Source organism: Kogia breviceps, chromosome 13 (assembly GCF_026419965.1).
Source record: "Kogia breviceps isolate mKogBre1 chromosome 13, mKogBre1 haplotype 1, whole genome shotgun sequence".
Lineage (NCBI taxonomy): Eukaryota > Metazoa > Chordata > Mammalia > Artiodactyla > Physeteridae > Kogia > Kogia breviceps.
In genome coordinates, this window is record NC_081322.1 from 43,142,521 (window position 1) to 43,162,985 (window position 20,465).

Consider the following 20,465-nt stretch of genomic DNA (forward strand, 5'->3'; position numbering starts at 1 on the left):
TGTTTCTGTCTTTCCTGCTCCACTTCTCACATTTGCCCGCTCGGGCCTGGCGCTGGGTAGGTATCCTATAAATGCCCCTGCTCCTTCTTTTTCCTCCATTGCAGCATTTCTTTTATTCTCCTTGAAAATCCCGGGGCCCCAGTCTTTGTTTTTTTGCCCCCCGGTTCAGTTCTCCAGTTCATTTACTTCTACTTACTCATCTCATTCTAGTGTTTGGCATGGATGGGAAGATACTTGTAAAAGGGAAGAGAGAAGAAAAAATAATTTTAAGAGGGAAGGGTGGAGGATTCTATTTAGAAATTAAGGGTGTGAAGCTGACCCTTTGAAGGGCGTCAGGACAGCATCTGGGAAGGTGATGGTGAAGGTGAGGAAGCCACCAGAAAGGCAGTCAGGACAGCTCTCCAGGGGGGAAGGCAGGATGGCCAGGGCTGAGGGTGGCCACGCGGGCCCTGCCTCACAGCAGCAGTGCACTGTGAGCGGACAGCCTCGAGGGGCTCCTGACATGCCTGCCCCCCGACTCCAATCACCCAGGGCCACAGCCAGGGGCATCTCACCCCGTGAACTAAATACCCAGCCCTGTCAACAGCGCCCCTGCCAGCACGCTCGGGCTTCTGGTCCTGCAACCTTCTCAGTTACTGATGGTTCAAGGCTGTTAACAACCAATTCTAGAGAGTCCAGAGCCCAGGAGAAGGGGAGAAACAAATCCTGAACTGCTCCCTCCAGCCCCAGAATTCTACTCACACACGGAACGATGCTGAAACGACCCACTCCATTCCCACCCCTTCCTAAATCAAAGATTCATGTCTCGCAACCTTCACCTGCTCTCCTCTCCTTCCGGGTCCCTGAGCTGGGATCTCACAGGTTTGCCTCAGGGTAAACTCTCTCATTTAGGCCCAGGTCTCAGACCCGGGGGCACTGTGTGTGTGTGTGCGCGTGTGTGTGCGTGTGCGTGCGTGTGTGTTGCTTGTTGTGTGGGCATTTGGCTCCAGGACAAGAACTGCCACGTGCTGGGGAAATTCAAATAGCCAAGCTGTCTGACCGACCTGTAATTTAGCCTTTGGACAGCATCTGTGTGAGGCAAGGTCTTAGTTTAGTGTTTTTCCTCATCACTTGAGATTGCTGAGAAGGATAAAAGGAGCGAAGAATTGGCATGAAATGAAAGAATTAAAAAAGAAGGAAAGAAAGAAGAAGAATGGCAGAGGTGGCCATGATAACCTCTAGTAGAAAGCACTGCCCCGTAATCCACTCTGGTCACTGCTCAGCCTTGCTCGGAATGACTAGGCTTTGGTTAAAAACAATAACAATGAAGGTGATCCCTTTCCTTCAGACACGAGCATTACCTTCTCCATGAGGAGCCTACGTTGACTGCAAACTGCACACTTAGTTCCACACATTTATCCTTTGACCATTGCGTGAGGTTCCAGGAAGAAAGGAAATAATGCCGGGAATTCCCTCCCCAGTATCTAGTGCTCTAGAAGCATCTGAAAAGCTGTCCCAGTGGAGTGTCTGCTGGTTTGAGATGTATTTTATGTAGAGGTTAATTCCTATAAATCTTTGGAGGGGGCAGGATGGAGGGGATGATGAAAGGAGGTGGAGCTTCTCCAGGGACTGAGTTATTCTCTTCTGTCAGCCCTCTACACCCGCTTTCTACTCGTCTTCTCCCTGCTCTGGACCCATCAGGACTTGTCAATGGGCTCCTTTGAGCGCTGGCTCTAGTGGGGTTTGGCAGAAGATCTGGAGGAGGGCTGAAGAGTGAGCTCGGCCAAGCACCCCCCAGATCCGCCCCAGCTGCCCGTCTCCACCCGAGGGGGCCTCTCTGCACAGCTGCTCGTTCTTAGCTCTGGTGCTGTTACCAGCTCTGGGATGCCGCATCATGCCCTGTCGGTTTTCCTAAACCCTGCCCGGGCCATTGTAAATAACACCTTTACTGAATTCTCCAGTGAGCGTGCCTTCGGTTCTTGGCTGAGACTTCGATGGAGTGATGAGCTACTACTCGACTGCTCTCTTGGCCTTCCACAGCCCTCTCCTCCCAAGGCAAAGTGTCCCAAGCCTGGGTGCGGGGAGGAGGGCGGCACGAGCCAGGAGGACATCAGCAGATGCTCACGCACCAGAAAGCAACGTCTCGTTTACGCACCGAACCCTCAACAGTCTCCCACCTGCAGAGCTGTCAGATTCCCTCCAGATCAAGAAGGAAGAACCCAGCCAAAGAATGACAGTCCAAATATTTTCTGGAGGAAGGAAGGGAAGGGGGGAGGAAGGGCTGGGTGGGATGTGACCACGAGCCTTCCTCATTCAAGTGCCCACCTTGTCTTGCTGTGTACTCATTGTCCTCGATCAACCTAGCCAATCCGAAGTCGGCGATCTTGCAAATTAGTCCATTCCCCACGAGAATGTTTGCTGACCGCAGGTCTCTGTGGATATAATTCATGCGCTCAATATACGCCATTCCCGCAGCAACCTGTGGAAACCGAGGAACACATGTTACATGTGGCTCCGTGTACTCACACGTCAGTAAATCTAGGGCAGGAATAGAGGTACCACAGGGCCTACCTGTGCTGCCATGTCCACAAGGTTTGGTAACTTCAGAGCTCTTCCTTCTCCATCTTTTAAGAAATCGAGTAAACTTCCTATGAGCAAAACATAAAACCATTTCGATTTCCTTTGAAAGATAAAAATTCCCGACAAAGGGCTGTACTTGGTTTTCTTATTAGAAGTAATGAGGTAATTAAATGAAATAGTGCTATCTATAAAAAAAAAAAGGTTTACACAAAAAAAAAACAGGGCAGAAGAAAATCTATGCATTGGAAGGTGGCAGTTTTACCTTTTAAAAATAAACTATGGGGCTTCCCTGGTGGCGCAGTGGTTGAGAGTCCACCTGCCGATGCAGGGGACACGGGTTCGTGCCCCGGTGCGGGAAGATCCCACGTGCCGCGGAGCGGCTGGGCCCGTGCCCCGTGGCCAATGAGCCTGTGCGTCTGGAGCCTGTGCTCCGCAACGGGAGAGGCCACAGCAGTGAGGGGCCCGCGTACCGCAAAAAAAAAAAAAAAAAAACAAAAACTATGGTGGGACTTCCCTGGTGGTCCAGTGGGTAAGACTCCGAGCTCCCAATGCAGGGGGCCTGGGTTTGATCCCTGGTAGGGGAACTAGATCCCACATGCATGTCGCAACTAAGAGTCCACGTGCCACCACTAAGAAGTCCTATAGATCCTGCATGCCACAACCAAAAATATGCTGCAACGAAGATCCCGTGTGCTGCAACTAAGACCTGGTGCAGCCAAAATAAATAAAAATTTTAAATAAATAAATAAATAAAAACTTGATACCTTTAAAGAAAAAACTATGGTGACTCCATTTCTAGGGACCCCAGAAATGGGATTAAAACTAGAAAAAACAGGACTCAATTCCCCTTATGTCATAGGAAGAACATATTGAAAGGCTGCACCACTGCAATCTCATTCCCGACCAGCACCCCCAACGAGAGTGAACACGGGAAAAGAGGGCCCAGCCGAGTGGTTCCCAAAATGTGGTCCTGGACCAGCAAGAATGGCAACTCCAGGGGAAATAGTTAGAAATTCAAACTCTCGGGTCCCACCCCACAACTACTGAATCAGAAACGTGGGAGTTCTGGCCTAGAAACTTGTATTTTAAGAAGCCCCTTAGGTGACTCTGATACAAAGTAAAGTTTAGAATCACTGGCCCAGCTTATTGACAGATTTTAAATCAAGAAAAGAGTATCTGAGGAATACAGGGTGGGGCAGGTAGCTCCCCACATTAGATCATGGCCAATCAGGCCTTAAAAGATATCTGAAACACAATGGCTGGAGCTTCGGAGCCACTGTGATGACACAGCCTAAGGAGCTCAGAATGAACACTGGGGCTGAAACAATCACAGGCAGAGGCTGGAGGCTCATGTGATCATTGGTGACTTTTTTCATGCTTTAATCACAAAGTTATTTACCAAATAACCCTGAGTACAAAGGACAAACAATCTGTCAGGGAATAATTCCAAATGTATTTTAAAAGAAAGTACGTGGAAAGGAAAAATTACACTGGTGTCCTCTGATGTACAACGAATTGCCTTTTAAGGCTGTTTCTTGTTTGGTTCATCTATTTTTCCAAAACAAAGTGATCTTTGGCCTTATCCCCAACAATATTGCTTTGATTAGAAAGAGAGAAAAGGAATGAGACTAAAATGTGCTCTTTAAAAGCATGTCTTTCTACGACTGATGTTTAAGAAGAGAGCTGAAAAAAAAAAAAGATGTTGAAAAGATGGAGACTAAATTTAACCCAGAGATCAGTGTCTGATATTAATTGTTCAGCCCTGCAAAAAATTTAATTTTTAACTCAAGCTCTGGCATTCCAAATAACAGCCAACTATTATAGCTCTCTGTATCACCCCGATACTAAATATGAATTTCTTTAATTATGGAGAGAAGCTGGAACTCCTGACACGTGCAGCATGCAAAAGGTACTGTGTTTCACAAGAATCTGGGGGGAAAATTCAAGGTCATAGACTGCTCTTAAAATGTTTTCATTAGTGAGCACACAATTTGTACGTCTTGATAAGAATGCTTGATTCATGGAGAAAGGAGGAAAAAAGCAAGCAGGCAGCTCCATTTCCCTCCCCGAAACAAGCCTGCAGGTCCCCGTGAGGGGGGAGCCCGAGAGGCCTGGCCTGACCTTTATTCATATACTCGGTGACAATGTAGATGGGCTCCTCGGACACCACCGCATACAGCTGGACCAGTTTGTCGTGCTTCAACTTCTTCATGATCTGTGCCTCCTCAAGGAACGATTCAGGGGACATTGTGCCAGGTTTAAGAGTCTTTATGGCTACTTTTGTGTTTCCATTCCAGGTACCTGCAGACACCCCACAATATCAAGTCAAACCAAAGATCCTCTTTTGATGGAAAAAAAAAAAGTTGTTTAGTGAGTAGCTATTTGCATAAAGTTGGATTTTAACTTAAAAAAAACTTAACATATTTTTTTTGTTGAACAAAGACAAATGTAAGGACTCTGTCAAGTATTTTCAACAGGAAAAATGTGTTTAGTTGTGGCTATATCATGGTTTATAATTCTTTAAAATTTTTTTGTGATTTTGATATATATCACTTTCCCTTTCTGGCTCAGCCATGCGATGACAAATTTGTATGAAAAGCTCTGGATGGATACATCTTTTTTTTTCCTCCCAGTTTTACTGAGATATAATTGACCTACAGCACTGTATGTATAGGTTTAAGGTGTAAAGCATAATGATCTGATTTACGTACAATTGCGGAGTGATTATCACAATTAAGTTTAGTGAAATCTGTCATCTCATATAGATACAAAATTAAAGAAATAGAAACAATTTATTTCTTGAGAACTCAGGATTTATTCTCTAAACAATTTGCATATGTAACATACAGCAGCGTTAATTATATTTATCATGTTGTACATTAGATCCCTAGTACTTTCTGGATACTTCTTTATAAGGATGAAAGTCTACGGGTTAGAACAGGACTGGCCATCCAAGAGCCATCCCTTAGGCAGTAGAGTGAGCTTGGAAGAAATTAGATTAAGCTCTATTTTATGGGGTGTGCCATTTAAAAATACATGGCAACACACTGAGGATGTCTGGAGATTACCTCTAGACTTTCAGTTGTCAGCAATGGATAAGCTGCTTGACTGAGTCCTTGAAAAGTTGAGCTAAGTGTGCTGATAAGCATTGGCAAGAAGCTCTCGGTCCACTTGCCAACGCTTCACCCAGTAAAGGAAAATTCCTCAAGCTTACTGATGGTCAGCCACAAGAACAATGACTTCTATCAGATAGACTGGAAAAATTAAACAGCAGCTAAGAGGGAATAGAGATACCTGAACGTCACATGTTTAAAAAAAAATCTAGGAGGTTCAGAGGCAGGCCTGGTTTATGATCACCGTCATTTACCTCATCTGTAAAATATAGAAATGGAACTGGATTCTCTCTCCAGCTCTCTTTCAGCACCAAAAAAAAAAAAAAAAAAAAATCTAAATTCTATGTGTATCCATTATTAGTCCTATGACTTTGAATTAAAACTATTTATAAGGGAAACAGAAAAATCTACTAAGATTATATTGTTTTCTATTTGGAAAAGAGGGCTGGTTTGAATTAACTTTATATTTAATATAACTGATTTTAGAACTAAAAAATTCTACAAAGTGGAGCAACACTTGTTACCCTGTTAGAAACATGATTCATAAAATCACAGCATGCCACCTACAAAAATATAAATTATCAAAGAATAAGTGGTTTAAAGAAGAGTTCATTCAAATCTTATAGAGAACTGACCACTAAACATAAATGGGAAATTTAACACCTTGTAAGTGGTCTATGTGAGTGTTTTGGCACCCTCAAAATTTAAAGAGTGAGATCCTCCTCTCTAATAACAACCTGGTTACTTATACAGCCTTCCGTCCTGAACCTGAACTGCCCCAACATGGTGTTTTATGTTCAGTAGGAAACAAAATCCTAATTAACATGTGTAATGATTTAAAATTGGTAATTACAAAGTTTGAAAATAAATTTTTGTATAGGGTTTAAATCTTCCTGATTTTATGAGTGACGGCATTGAAAGAAATCCTTAGGACCCACAAATACAATTATAAATTGGGTGCTGATGAGGGAGAGGAAGGCCATATGAATATATTTTACAATATGAGAGTTAAATTCCAGACAGAGATGGACACAATAATGTGGACTCTGAAAACAATTATAATGATAATACTTATTATAATAGCATATGCATACTCACATACACGTGTATATCTGAGTGTGTATCTCTCTCTCTCTCCCCCTCTCTCTATAGATAGTACTTACTAGTTGTCAGGTTCTGTTCTAAGTGCTTTAACTGTATTAAATCTTTTAATGCAGATCACATCTAGATACCTATACCACACAAATCAACAGGTACCCACCTATATTGCTTTTAATTGACTCTAAGAAAGTAAGAAGCAGGATTCCGTAAGCACCAACATCACCTTACTGACAGATGTTTCAGGGTGTTACAAAAGCAGTGGGGGGGGCAGTGCAGTTGGCCTGATCAATGACATGACAGCCAAATTACGAGAGAAGTATGTGTGTCTACTGAGCACCTGCTATACGCGAGGGACTCTAAACATACTCTCCATGACATTCTCAAGACAATCCTAAGATGTAGGTATTATTCCAATTTTACAGATGAGGAAACTGAGGTTCAAGAAGATTAAATAAGCCCCTTGCCCATGGTTAATCAGCTAGAAAAGCTTCAAATCCAGGCTACTGAGCAAAAAAAGTCCGTGGTCTTCCCCTGCATTAGCCCAGCTATAGAATCTTACCTTCCCACATCTGAGGAAGAGGAAACACCAGAGTCTTATTGTACTGGTTTCCTGTCCTGTGCGTGCCTTAATTAACCACATGAAGTAGGACAGAAGGGTATAATCTGGATGGCCTGTGCCCGTCTGGCTATCCAGGTTAAGCGTCTTGGTCCCAACGACTGTATATGTTTTTGTTTAAAACTGTTCTTTTAACTGGCTTTGAGATGCAGCCAAAACAAAATGTGCCCTCTGCCTTACCAAGCCACACTTCAGCGAAACACCCCTGACCCAGCTTCTTCTCCAGAAACAAGGAATCACGTGCAACTTCCCAAGCATCTTTAGCCAATCCAGAAGTTTGTGGGGTACAACTCGATGCAATCACAGTTAAGTTAAAACACAAACCATCAGCTTTCTCTACAGGAAAGGGAATTAATAAAGAAAACACAGTCCTTATAATCCATAATCATGCATGCACTAGGAGAGATGGGAGGTGACGTGCCCTTTACGGTGAAACTGAGTTCATTCCACAAACATTTGCAGTTGGAAACGAAGGCATTTGGTGCAGGCTAGAATATTCCTTGCACCATTTACTGGTTTATGAATTGAGGCTCATATAGTAGTATCATTTGAGCCATTTTCCAATCTTGACCAGAATTCTGAAATCAAAATCAAAATTATTAGTAATTCACATTTTCTTCCTGGCCAAAAAAGTCTTTATTTTCACCTTCCATCTTTGATGTTTGGGACTTCCCAAACAAGAAAGCTAGTAATAGAGTAATTGAGTCTCAGCATACCCATCCATACTTCCCCAAACTGCCCATTTCCCAGTCTCTTGATCAACTGCAGGGATTCTCGAGGGATTTCCCAGACATCTTTGGTTTTGACAGATAGATCGGTAAGCCTTGGCATCCCTTTGTGACAGGGAACTACTAGGCGGCAGCAGAGGCCTGCGGCTCTCTCTGATGGGGCAGGGACAGCAGCAGGAGGGGAAAAGAAAAGCAAACACGTGAAACAACACTTACAGGTGCACAAGCCCAGCCAGCACACAGTGTTACTCAAAACAGTGCTATGTCAGCAGAGAACTATACAGGTCTTGGAAGATTAGACACCACATGCTGAAACATGTTCATTGGAGGTAGAATAGAGGACGTTTTATATTTGGATGACTGCATACCCTCAGGTCTAATATAGTCTATATGTATATACAGATACAGACAGCTTTGGTTTCTGTGCTCACTGAGTAAGAAAAATGTTTTCAGCCCTATGTGCTAATAAAATGTCTTCTGGAACTCTGCAAATACCTCCGCTGATTTCAAAAGGCACATCTGGACCACAGAATGTCAGCACAACTGTCTTTTGCCCCGTCTAATATCTAGGGTTTGGAGATTCTCTTTGCTATGAATATACTTAAAATTGTAACTTCAGTACAGGATTCTTGTACAGAACATTAGACTGTTATAAACTAGTAAGGCTGAAGATTATACCTGGCAAGGGAAAAAAGAGGTCATATTTCTCTAGTGATTTCCTTGGCAGTTTGAACTGACTCTATTCTACCAGTCAGAAACTCTTGCTTTTTTGATTATTTTCCCTTAAAAAAAATCTTTATAACAGTCTCCGATGTACAATTTAGAAGTCTGGTTTGAAACGAAAGACTGGAAACTAAAATTTGCAGAAACTCAAGGATGTGAGAGAACTGTATTTCCTATGAAAAAGAAGAAGGGAAAAGTCTTTTAGAAACTAGCAGTGGTAACGGAAAATTGTCTAAACGCCCAGTTAAACATCAGTCAGGTGAGAAAGGTGACAATGGATAAGGAATCAGGGCAGTAACAAAAACTGCAGAGTGCCTGGCTTGAGGCAGACAGAGCCCCACCAGCCGTACCCCACCAGAGGCCCCTCAAATCCAGGGAAATAAAATGTAGTGTTGCGGCCTTTTCTCCAGGAACCAGCTGCGAGTTCCTTTTTATTCCTTTCTTTTTTGATAGAATCAGGTTCTGAGACATTTAGGCAGGAAATTATTTATGTGTCAATATTTCAAAGGCATTTTATTGTGTGAGAGAGAGAAAGAGGGAAGAGGAAAAGCCAATAAAAAAACAAATCCGTCTTGAGATGGATTTTTGTTTGAGATTAAAAAATGTCTATTGCTCTTCATATCCCTTCTCTCCTTCCAGCTTTATGATGTTATTAAGGTGCCCTTTCCAACACAATATTTTCAAATGATCCAAACCCTAGGGATCCAGCTGATGTTTGGCTGTAATGAAATATATTTAGGCATTTGAAAAATCCTTAACAACACGTAGGCATTTTGAGTATATCACTTAAGCGCAGGGAGATATTCTGCTCCATTTCTCCCAAGTATTTCATTAGAATCCACATAAACAAAAGATACCCCCTGCCCTAATCAACAAGTACTTCAAGTGTCATTAATGTTTTCATTTGTTCATTGATGCCCTGGATCAACAGATAGACATTTCTTATTGCCATTTTCAAAAAACTGCTTTTTTTTTGGTGCTAAAAAATTATACACACATATTTTTAAATGAATGAGCATAGAGCAAGAGTTGAATTCAAGCCATGTACTACTCTGGAGTCTTGTCATTATCCTGAAGAATAATATAAAATGTACGTATGGATCACACAAAAAACTATTGGGTTTAACGGGCTATACATCTCTATCTGTACATGCATATCCCTATCTATTGGTGTGTATATATTAGTATAGTGGGATTGACTTGCTAATCTCGGAAAGAAAGCAATCATTCTAACAACTGCAGATAAAACCACCTTCTTTAATAAAATATACAAATCACATACCTAAATACCTAATAATTGTATGTTTCTAGGAACAACAGACTAGTGGTGATGTCTGGGTGTTAGGACATCGAACATCTGGGTGTTTAAACTGATCTACTATTTAAAAGTTTAATTTAATACAATAGCTGTAACAGATTTAGGAGCTGTGGATCATATACGTCTAAGTCTAGTGAGGAAATGGAAGTATTGGTGGGGAAGTAGAACATGATAAATGGATTGCGAAAGTCATCTAGTCATGACAATGAAATGCATGTGCAGCCATTCCTGCTACATCGCTGAGTGTAAAGTAATGGTAGAAACACAGCACACCCTCTAGGAGGCCCCGTGTAAGTGTTCCCCCGGAGACCACACCCTCTTCCTTTCACAGCTCCTGAATTATATTCTGCAGGGGAACAGGAAGAGATAACTTCCAAGGATTTCAGGATGAAGACAAAAAAAACAAACAGCCTCCGCAATGGGAGAGGCCACAAAGGTCAGAGGCCCGTGTACCGCAAAAAAAAAAAAAAAACAAACAAAAAACAAACAGCTTTTAAAATTTAACCTATTGCTTTCTACTTGGGGAACTTGAATGGTATAATCTTTTGACAAACATATGGAACTAATAATAACTATGGAGGAAAAAACAGTGATAGAACCTATTCGGCCAAGCCCCACCTTGAGGAGCTAGCAAAGAAAAATATTTTCCTAGTGCCTTTGTATATATTTGTTGTACCTCTTTCCCCTTTCCCTCTCTGTACCCACCCACACCCTCCAGCATCCAAATGGTTAGCAGCCAGTTAGAATTTAGGTTACCTGAGTAATGTTGTACAAGCTGCTGAAGTGTTTCAAACTGGGCCCGGGTGGTAATATAGTATCCACCGTTGTCAAGTTTGCGAATTTTATAATGTTTGACATGGTCTCCTTTCATATCATCCCAGTCACGGATAGAAAGTGAATAGGCACCTGGGAAATGTGCAAAGCATTAGCAGCTCCAATCATTTTGAGTACCAATTTGTTTTGTGGGTCTCATTTACTTGAGCATTCTGATTAATAATCATCAAGAGGACACACACACACACACACACACACACACACACACACACACTTACTTCCACTCAGTAACATAGGAAGAAAACATCCTTTTTCTGCAAATGTCAGAAGACATTAGCAATAAAGTGATTCTACCCTTGAGAATGAAAGCTCTCTGGATTTTTTCCTGTGATACTCTATTCAGTACACTTGTGCTGGTGAACATGGCATAGACCCAACTCCCCCCGGGCAAGATGAAAGGAAGCACAGATGTTCACAGCTGAGATTGCTGCCCTAGTCTCCATTACCCACAGGGCACCACAGAGGCAGGGGTGGCATATACTGAAGAAATCTAAGGACTGTTTCTCTAGAACTGAGCTTCCAATTCTTGCTTCAGAACACTTTTCACAGTAGCAGATAACTAGTGTCTGATATTTCAAGCTAGAAGGCCACTGATCTTTTTCTTTGGCCCAGCTCCTCTACTGGGTTCTAATGAGTTGTCACATAATGAGAAGGCCAGTAGATGGAGGAAAAGAAGTCCTCGGTTGTAGAAAAAACAAAAGAAATGCAAAAAACAACCTGTGTGATTGGTGCCTGAGGAACTAAGTTTCAGAAAAATCCTAATTCTAAAGGACTTCTGAAGAGTCTATGATCTTGCATGCCTGGAGGAGAGAAGCGGTCCCAGCTCCTGTTTCTGGGGAGAAGGTCTTGATTTTGAGCCTCTGTAGTCCTTTTGGAACTGTCTGCAGTTCTAGAGCCTGGAGGGGAAACTGAATATAGGACTCTGCTCACAAGGCAGGGAGGATATGTGCCATTTAAAAACCCTTGTACATTAGAGATAAGCCTTTCATCCTCTCTGACTAATCCACAGATTTGAATGACAAGCCAACTTCTTCAACTCGTTATCTTACCTTTGGTGGTTTCACTCTCACGGATAAGAAAGGTACCTCTTGGGTTTCCAAAGGACAAAAGCTGTCGCTCAGCATCTTTTCGGCCAAGTTTTCCAAAGTACCACCTTTAAATGAGATCAAGGGAAGGAAATGTTTTATAACGTTCATTTGCAAAAATGGAACAGCATCAGCTCCTCTGCCCGTGAATCCTCCTCACCTCCGATTCCATCCTTAGCCTCACCCTGTGTAGTTTTCCCTAGTCTCATTTAATTCCCTTTCAATCTATTCCTGATTCCATCCCTAATCCATCTCCTTCACTCCTGAAAAACGATCAGATTTGAATTGCAGGTTATTTTTCTTCCCTCCAGAGATGACAGGAACTGGTGGGTTTGTGTTAAAAGTGCCACCCACATGCACAAAAAGAGAAACCCAAGACCTTGTTTTGAAATAGCAACTGCAGGAGACCCTTCCCACGCACCTCTATAAGACCCTGGATTTCTGAGCATAATTACAACCCTTGGGAAATAACAAAACACAGCCTTAGTGTCTATAAAGATCATTAATCAAGCACTGAAAAAAGTCAGTCAGAATGGACAAAGAACAAAGACATGGTATTTTCAATAACTTCCTACCTACAGGAACTCTGAAAGAAAATGGTGAAGACTACCCCTAATTTGAGATGACTGCTGTCCCTGGATGCCTGTTTCTCTTTTCTTCCTGTCCAGCAGGGGTGAGGACTTGGATGGATAAAAGGCATCTGCTGCATGGTGGGGCTGTGACCTGCCGCACGTGAGCTCTAGCACAGCTGCAGGGCCAGGTTACTGCGTACGGTCAACCAGCAAGTCCTTAAAAACACTCAGCGTCACAGATGTGTTCATGCTCTCCCTGTAATGACACTCCCGTGTCACTATAGGAGGCATCACATCACCTGCCGACCTTCCTTATTCATTTTCACCTCCCCCTGCACCCTCCAGCCCTAAGCACTGCCTGGCACTTGGGTAACGTTTCTGCACCAGGTGCTGAGCAAGCAGCAGGTGCTCCAAGAGCCCCAGGGAGAACTTGGTAGCATTCCATCAGAATCTGTGCACAGGAACAATTTTTAGAATATTTGACTGTGAAAGGATCCAGTTTCTTTTTTTTTTTAGGATCCAGTTTCTAAAATGAAATTTCAATTCATTATACTTGTGCGTAGCTATTATGTGTTCACTATCAAATTCTTTTGTGAATGAAAGAGCTCCCCTGAAGATAAGAAAAGACACGCTGCATGCCAGCTCCTCAGTGACATTTTTTTTTTTTGCGGTACACGGGCCTCTCACTGTTGTGGCCTCTCCCGTTGCGGAGCACAGGCTCCGGACGTGCAGGCTCAGCGGCCATGGCCCACGGGCCTAGGCCGCTCCACGGCATGTGGGATCTTCCCGGACCGGGGCACGAACCCATGAACCCTGCATCGGCAGGCGGACTCTCAGCCACTGCGCCCCAGGGAAGCCCTCCTCAGTGCCTTTTAAAGGCAAAAGATTGCAACAATCCTAACCTAGTGCTAGGTGGTATAAAGGGAATTACACCAATTATTTGTGAGAAATGACTTTCCGGGTTTGTATCAATAACCCAATTAAAATGTAGTGTAAATAGGAACAGTGGTGAAAAGAGAACCACTGGAACAGTGGAGTGTACTAAAACAATCATATTTTAAGATAATGGTAATTAATTGCATATGTAAAACCATAGGTATTATTTTTTAAATGGTATTTTATTCTTTAAAAACAAAGTACTTAAAAAACCTGACCATTATAAATGTAACTTAAATATATTGTGGGTAGGATACCAGTTAAGTCAAAGTAATGCTGCATTTCGGTGGTACCTTTTATTCTGAAAGAACACAAAGATGTTTGCAAATCTGCCCTAAAAAAAAGATTCAATACGGATTCCTTTATTCACTGATGATGAAACACACTCACTGAGGGAAAAAAGGAGCTCAGAACCACTGAGTATTTGAGAGTGGGAAACAAAACAGATCTTCTTAGAGGAAATACAGGGGAATTAAAGACAAGAGAGCAATCCCGCTGGGAATCTGGCTGGGGTGTGGAGTCTAATCCTCCCTGCAGTGCTTAAACAAACCCAGAGCATATTAAATATCAGAGCCAAAGCTTGGGTTGCGTGGCTGACTTTTCTCAACTACATTTCTGGTAAGTCAGGCCTGCCCCACAGAGCAGGAGAGGCAGGTCCCCAAGGTGCCAGGGGGAAGGCCTGGGTCTCATGTTCGGGAGATCCTGTTCCACCTCTTTTCCCCTCGGTTCAGAGGTTAGGGCCGCCACAGGAGCCATTCTGACAGTTCTCCACTATGGAAGTGCCCATGAATCCCCACAGGCCAGGAGGAGGAACCATGGCTGTCCCTTCTAGAATTCCCTCAGCCGACTGACCACCTTCTGAAACTGCCATCAGTGAAATCCTTGGGCTGTTAGTCACGATCTGCTATGAAAGAAACCACCCGAGACCTCACATCGAAGGAAAGGACCATTTGACATGCACCACCTCAGGATTTCCTGAGTGGTAGGATACACTGCATGTGAGTTACTCCTACCTGCAGTGTGGACAGTATGTCTTTTCAGTACCCCTCTAACATTTCTGATGACATCGAGGAGAAAAAGCTCAAATTGATCTTTAACAATTACTTACACCCTCCCCTTTCTCTCTCCTTATCCCTCCCTTCTTCCCACCCCTCCCCTCTTTTCTTCAGCAGACTGCAGGCTTAAATCCTTGGGTTGGCAATAATACATGCTCTAGCTAGAATTTCATCACTTTCTTATGGTTATTTCTATCTATGGCAAGTAATATTGTGTTTTCATTTAAGGTACTCATATAAAGTTTCTTCTCAAGATAAATTTTTTTTTTTTTTTTGCGGTACGTGGGCCTCTCACTGTTGTGTCCTCTCCCGTTGCAGAGCACAGACTCCGGACGCGCAGGCTCAGCGGCCATGGCTCACGGGCCCAGCTGCTCCGCGGCATGTGGGATCTTCCCGGACCGGGGCACGAACCCGTGTCCCCTGCATCGGCAGGTGGACTCTCAACCACTGCGCCACCAGGGAAGCCCAAGATAAATGTTTTTTAAAAGTGAGCAGGCTTTAAGAAAAATATTAAGTTAATAAGGGTACAAGTATTATCCAGATGTGGCAAAAACCATGGCATAGAGCTTGGGAGACAAGCACTGCCACATCCTCTCACCCCTTAATCGCTCTAGTGAACTACTTCTCCCACTTGCACAATGTTAATGGCACTAATCAGGGCAACTAACTTTTAAAAGCAAGTAGTTAAAGTGAAAACAACAAAACATACTCTTCTGCCTGGATGGAGTCAACTGGAGCCACATAATTGCTGGGAATGTAACCAGTCTCTCCAGTTGTCAAGGAGCGTGCTTCCCACCAATCTCCTTCCCTGCAGGGAAAAAAGAGAAAAGGAAGTGAATACGTCCACCATTTCAATGTTTTGCAGTCACAGACTCTGTGTTGTAAGAGCATAGGACTATCTCCTAGTCATTCTACTAGCAGATTTCTCCAAACTCTGACACAGCCTTCTGTGAAGGTCAAATGGTTACAATCTGAGTCAGTGCGGAGAGGAAGCCAGTTTTGTCTCTCATCTCTTGCCTTATTTATGAATTTAGAACGTAGGACCCTGGCCATGAGGGGGCTCTGGTGGGGGAGAGGCCGTTTTGCTTGGTAAGTGTCTCCAATTTACATAGAGGGGAAGGCAACTCAGCCCCCGCCTACTTAAGAAAAACATTGTAACAACAACAAAACTGTAATTATGTGAGGTGACAGATGTGTTAAGTAACCTTCTTGTAGTAAACATTTCACAATATATGTGTCAATCCATCACACTGTACACCTTAAATTTATACAATGTCATATTTCCAATTATATCTCAATAAAGCTGGAAAAAAGAAAAATAAAGCATGCACTGCTAATCTGGCTAACAGTCTCTATTTCATCCCCTGTCCCAAGGCAACCAACATCCTGGTACCTCTGGAGAGATGAAAGCCACTGGCTTTAGCATTATTTTGTCGGCCATTAAATGATTTGAAAGAAAGAAGGAAAGAAAAAAAAGGGAAGGAGGGAGGCAGAGAGAGAGAAAGAGACAGACAGACATTATAGTTGCATATCATCTGAGAAAGGAAGCCTGTTAGGAGGCCCGTTAAGAGATGAAGGCGCTTCGAGTACCTGCCTCGTTTGCTCTCAAGAAAATGGGAAGAAGAATAAAGCCTACAATAGGTTACGCCTTGCTCAGCCATTTTCTCCCTGAGGTTATTTCATCAAGTATTGACAGCGCTGCTCTGAGTCTGAAGGGTAGGAGAGGAAGGGTGGGTGTAGCTGTGTGCGTGCAAGTGCAGGCAGAGAACAAAAACTTGCTAAGGGGCTGAGAGTCTTTGTCCCACCACCTTGTGTAGCCCAGTGTTCCAGCAACAGCGTGGGCTCATCTGTGGGGCTCTCAGCGCTGGGGGAGAGGGATGTGAAAGGGGAGTTATAATACCACTCTCAGCTTGCAACAGATGAGTAGATTACATGGTTAGAACTCAGGCTCAGACTCACATAGCTGCATGTGACAGAGAGCAGGGGAGGAGTGCACGCCTCTTCCCATCAGCAAGGGTTAGGGTGTACGCGGGGATGTAGCTCTGACACTGACAGTGCTGCAGACCCCTCCACCGGCCTGCGGTCAGGAGCGCAAGCGGGGAGGGAGGATGCACTGCCCCCCGAGTGGATGGAGACCTCCTAGACTTCTGATCACCAGAAGCGCAGCACCTTCTCTCCTTCCTTTTTTGGTCCTTGAAGGCAGCAAGAGAAATAAATCCTAAGCTGCTTTGTTGTTGTGTTTTTTAAAAATTTTAAATCACTTTTTCGCTGGGCTGTGTGTCAAAGCCCTCAGACAGGGAAGAGAAATGTTGGCTTCGGGCCCTGGTCAAGACCCTCCCCAGACTGATGAAGTTAGGTAGAGGATAACCAGCCTCCATATTAAACGCAAGCCTTACTCCAGTGACCCATCCTGTAAAGACTGACTCTGAGCAAGGGGTCGATGAGCAATGACTCCATATAGGATTTAACACAGCAACAGACAAATGCAGACGAGCCCATATGTGCTACAGGTGCAGTTGCGGGAGAGCGTCAGGTGGCACGAGTAGCACAGAATAGCTCACAAGGAGACAGGGTGCTGGCAAAGGCTTTAAAACACTTATGTTTCAGTTGGTTTTTCAGTCTTTCTTTTGTTACCCTATTAAATTTAAACAAATCAATCAAAAGAGGGAGATGATTTTCCCCAGAAAGTCTTTTATTAATAACCTTAAATTTAGTTTATGTCCAGATTTTTATTATGAAATAACTTATACGTACCAAAGACTGTATATACAGATGAACACCTGTGAACCCACGCCCCAACTTAAGAACTAGATTCATCCGGCTGTGTGGAATCGACCCTGTGTTTCTCCCCTATCTCGTCCCTCTGCCTTTTAGGTTCAAATCATGAAATTAAAAATGCTAACATTTAAACAGTTTGTATTGGATTCATTTCTACATCCTCCAAAAGAAATACATGCAGTTATAAGTATATTATCTAAGAACACATGTGGAAGTTTGCTTTTTTCTTTAAACACTGCATGCATTTAAGGAAATTGCTTTCGAGCCATTATCTTCATTTTAATGTGGTGACATTTTTACTGCTCTGAAATTCCACTAGATGGAGACATTTCATCATAAAAAATAACCATACCGATCACCTCCAGCCTTTCTTTTTTCTCTCCCTCCCTCCTTCCCTCCCTCCCTCCCTCCCTCCCTCCCTCTCTCTCTCTCTCTCTCTCTCTCTCTCTCTCTCTCTCTCTCTCTCACACACACACACACACACACACACACACACACACACACACACACACACACACACACACACCTGGGAAATCTCCCAAACACTGAGGAAAATATTAAGTACTTGCAGCAGAGGCTTATTTTTTTTTTACTGCAAGATAACCTTCACTGAGTTAGTTCTAATTGATTTAAATTTTAAAAAAAGAGTCACCTATCAATTTGGGGGTACACAGAAATGTCGTCTGGGGCAGGAAGCCAATGCACTTTGTTGCGGGTTGTGACAGCTCAGTCTTATTCAGGTGACGTGGTATTAATCAAGTTATTTCCATTTCATATCCAGCATTAACTATCTCATTTTGGTCTTGCCACCTAAATAGTTTAGCACAGATTAGAATCCAACTATCAGACTGTTCGGAAGTCCTGTATCAGGAATTCATGATTTTCTCTTAAGTGACTCCATTAATCTCACAAGGGTTTTCAGTTACTCATGAGAAACTGAGAAAGATAAAATCCTTTTCTCTTTTTTGAGGCCATCCAGGGTCACTTTCTCCATCAAAGGAGCTATGAGGTGACAAGGATACAATGTATCATGTAGTAAAACTCACAGGTTGTGTCCAGACAGGCTGGTACAGACTCAAGACCCCAAAAAAGCCTTTTAAGCAAATGAATAAATCATTTGTTTAATACACTAGGAGCCCAATTCACCTACAAATAAATAATATACTCTATACAATTTATTCACCTTGATTTAGGAAAATAGGATCTTTACTGTGCTACTTTTTCTTTCTTTACTTGAGTTACTACGAGTAATTAGTATTATTAAAGCTGCATTCCTTGAAACAGTTCTTACAGTCCACCTATTTCATTAATTCAGAGTTGATGAGCTTTTTCTTCAACTGTTACCTTGCTCTGATTCAAATATATGATTTAAGCCCTGCCTCTGGTTTAGAAGAGCTTTTAAGTTTCCATAACAGCTTCCCCTGTGGCTCTAATGTAAACACTTAGTAAAAGAGCCTCTTCCCAATCCCCCGAGTTGCTCAGAAATGGCTTGTGGTCCCAGGAGCTGGGAGTCTGGAGCCCTGCTGGAGCCAGGAAGTGACATCTGCAAACAGACGTCAGCCTTGATCTATGGAGCTGTGGAGCATTATTATAAATGCTGGATCCTTTCTAAATTTGGTCACTGCCCATCTTACTCTCATAGGGCATATCCATAACAATTCTGTCAAATGTTTAGATGGGCTCTAAACCAGATTTCTTCTTATCACAATGAAAAGAACTTTAAAGGAGTCACTAACCTAGGCAATGAGCACTACTCCATGCTGTGTAAAATGTTTACTATATTTTAGAGTTGCTGTTTCTAGGTGGTACATCGCTAGTCATGAAATGTGGAAACAGGGAATAAAACAGATGAATTCACATATTCAAAATGGGTCAGTAATAATAATATATAAATATGTTAATATTTTAATATAAATATATATTTATATATTAAATAAAACTATTAAATATATTATATAATATTATTATAAAATAGTAAATATATTATATTATATATTATATTAAATATAAATATATAAATATATTATATTAAATATAAATATAATAATAATAATGTCCAAATTCCCTACACGGAGCCCCTACACCAGGTCAGTGAAGGACCTCCCATCCCTATGGTGGGAAGCAGTGCCACGGCTCCAGGCATGGGCACACATGCATTATCACATGGTTTATGCTGCACTGGCCTCAAGTTCCTGCCTCTTGACAGGGAAAGGACCAGGAGGACCCACACGAGGAGGTGTGGCAGCTGCCCCAGGGAGAACACAGCCCTGTCCCTCCCTCTCTTTCAAGGGATGAGAGCCAGGGGCTGGAGAGGCACCAGCAGGGGGAAGGAGACACATGCCATCTGGTTCTGTGCTATTGCTTTGTTTTTCCTTCATGATTTTCTCTTCCCTGTCATTACCCTTGACTTCAGGATATTGTGTTTGTTACGAAAAACCTCATTTCCACGCCATAACCTTGAAAAAGGGCATTTAAATGGCACGTAGGATGAGAAATTCCACTGGCAAGAAGGAATAACATTAAAGGGATAAAAAGCCTTTGTAATATTGTCTTCTAAGAGACCAGGGTCAGAGGTTCAAAAGCCTTCTGTAAACGTTAATGGCCATGCATGCAAATCATGAAATACAGATTGAGGCAGGTCGGATCTTCCTCGAATGTTTCTCCAAAATTCCAGTTGGAAGCCACTCTAGATCCTATCCAGATTAACAAAGGAAGAAGTCACAAATTTGGTTTGGGCAAGGACTGGCTTTTCCAAGTGCCCTGCAACCCAACATGTAAATCCATGTGCAGTGTGGAGAAAACCTAAGAAAAGCCATGTATGGTACCTCCTACTATTCCTTAATTCTTACCTTTTAGAAGTTACAAATTGATTGAAAAGTTCTAACCAACCTTGGCATTTAGGAAATACTGCATAAAATTGGGAGGGAAAGGAGGGTGTATTTCAGAATTCAAAGTTAGTAGACTCTGGCAAGAAGCATTCATCTGAGCATCAAATTAACAATAAGGAATCATAAATTAGAAGAGATCAAAGCCAAATACCCCCTCCC

The 20,465-nt window shown here is 42.7% G+C and overlaps 1 protein-coding gene across 3 annotated transcripts in view; it reads right to left on the reverse strand.

The window, feature by feature from the left end:
• Nucleotides 1-20,465, reverse strand: part of FYN (FYN proto-oncogene, Src family tyrosine kinase) — a 212,292-nt gene that overhangs the window by 29,167 nt on the left and 162,660 nt on the right. Inside the window, exons 6-12 of one of the 3 annotated variants that reach the window (XM_059083616.2) lie at nt 15,350-15,448; nt 12,042-12,145; nt 10,915-11,064; nt 8,106-8,270; nt 4,681-4,860; nt 2,551-2,627; nt 2,305-2,458 (exon numbers count right to left, since the gene is read on the reverse strand). In XM_059083616.2, the coding sequence (XP_058939599.1) occupies nt 2,305-2,458; nt 2,551-2,627; nt 4,681-4,860; nt 8,106-8,270; nt 10,915-11,064; nt 12,042-12,145; nt 15,350-15,448 (929 nt within the window). Of the gene's footprint in view, nt 1-2,304; nt 2,459-2,550; nt 2,628-4,680; nt 4,861-7,569; nt 7,726-8,105; nt 8,271-10,914; nt 11,065-12,041; nt 12,146-15,349; nt 15,449-20,465 lie in introns of all 3 variants that reach the window. The other 2 variants (XM_059083617.2, XM_067011674.1) reach the window with 2 other exon arrangements.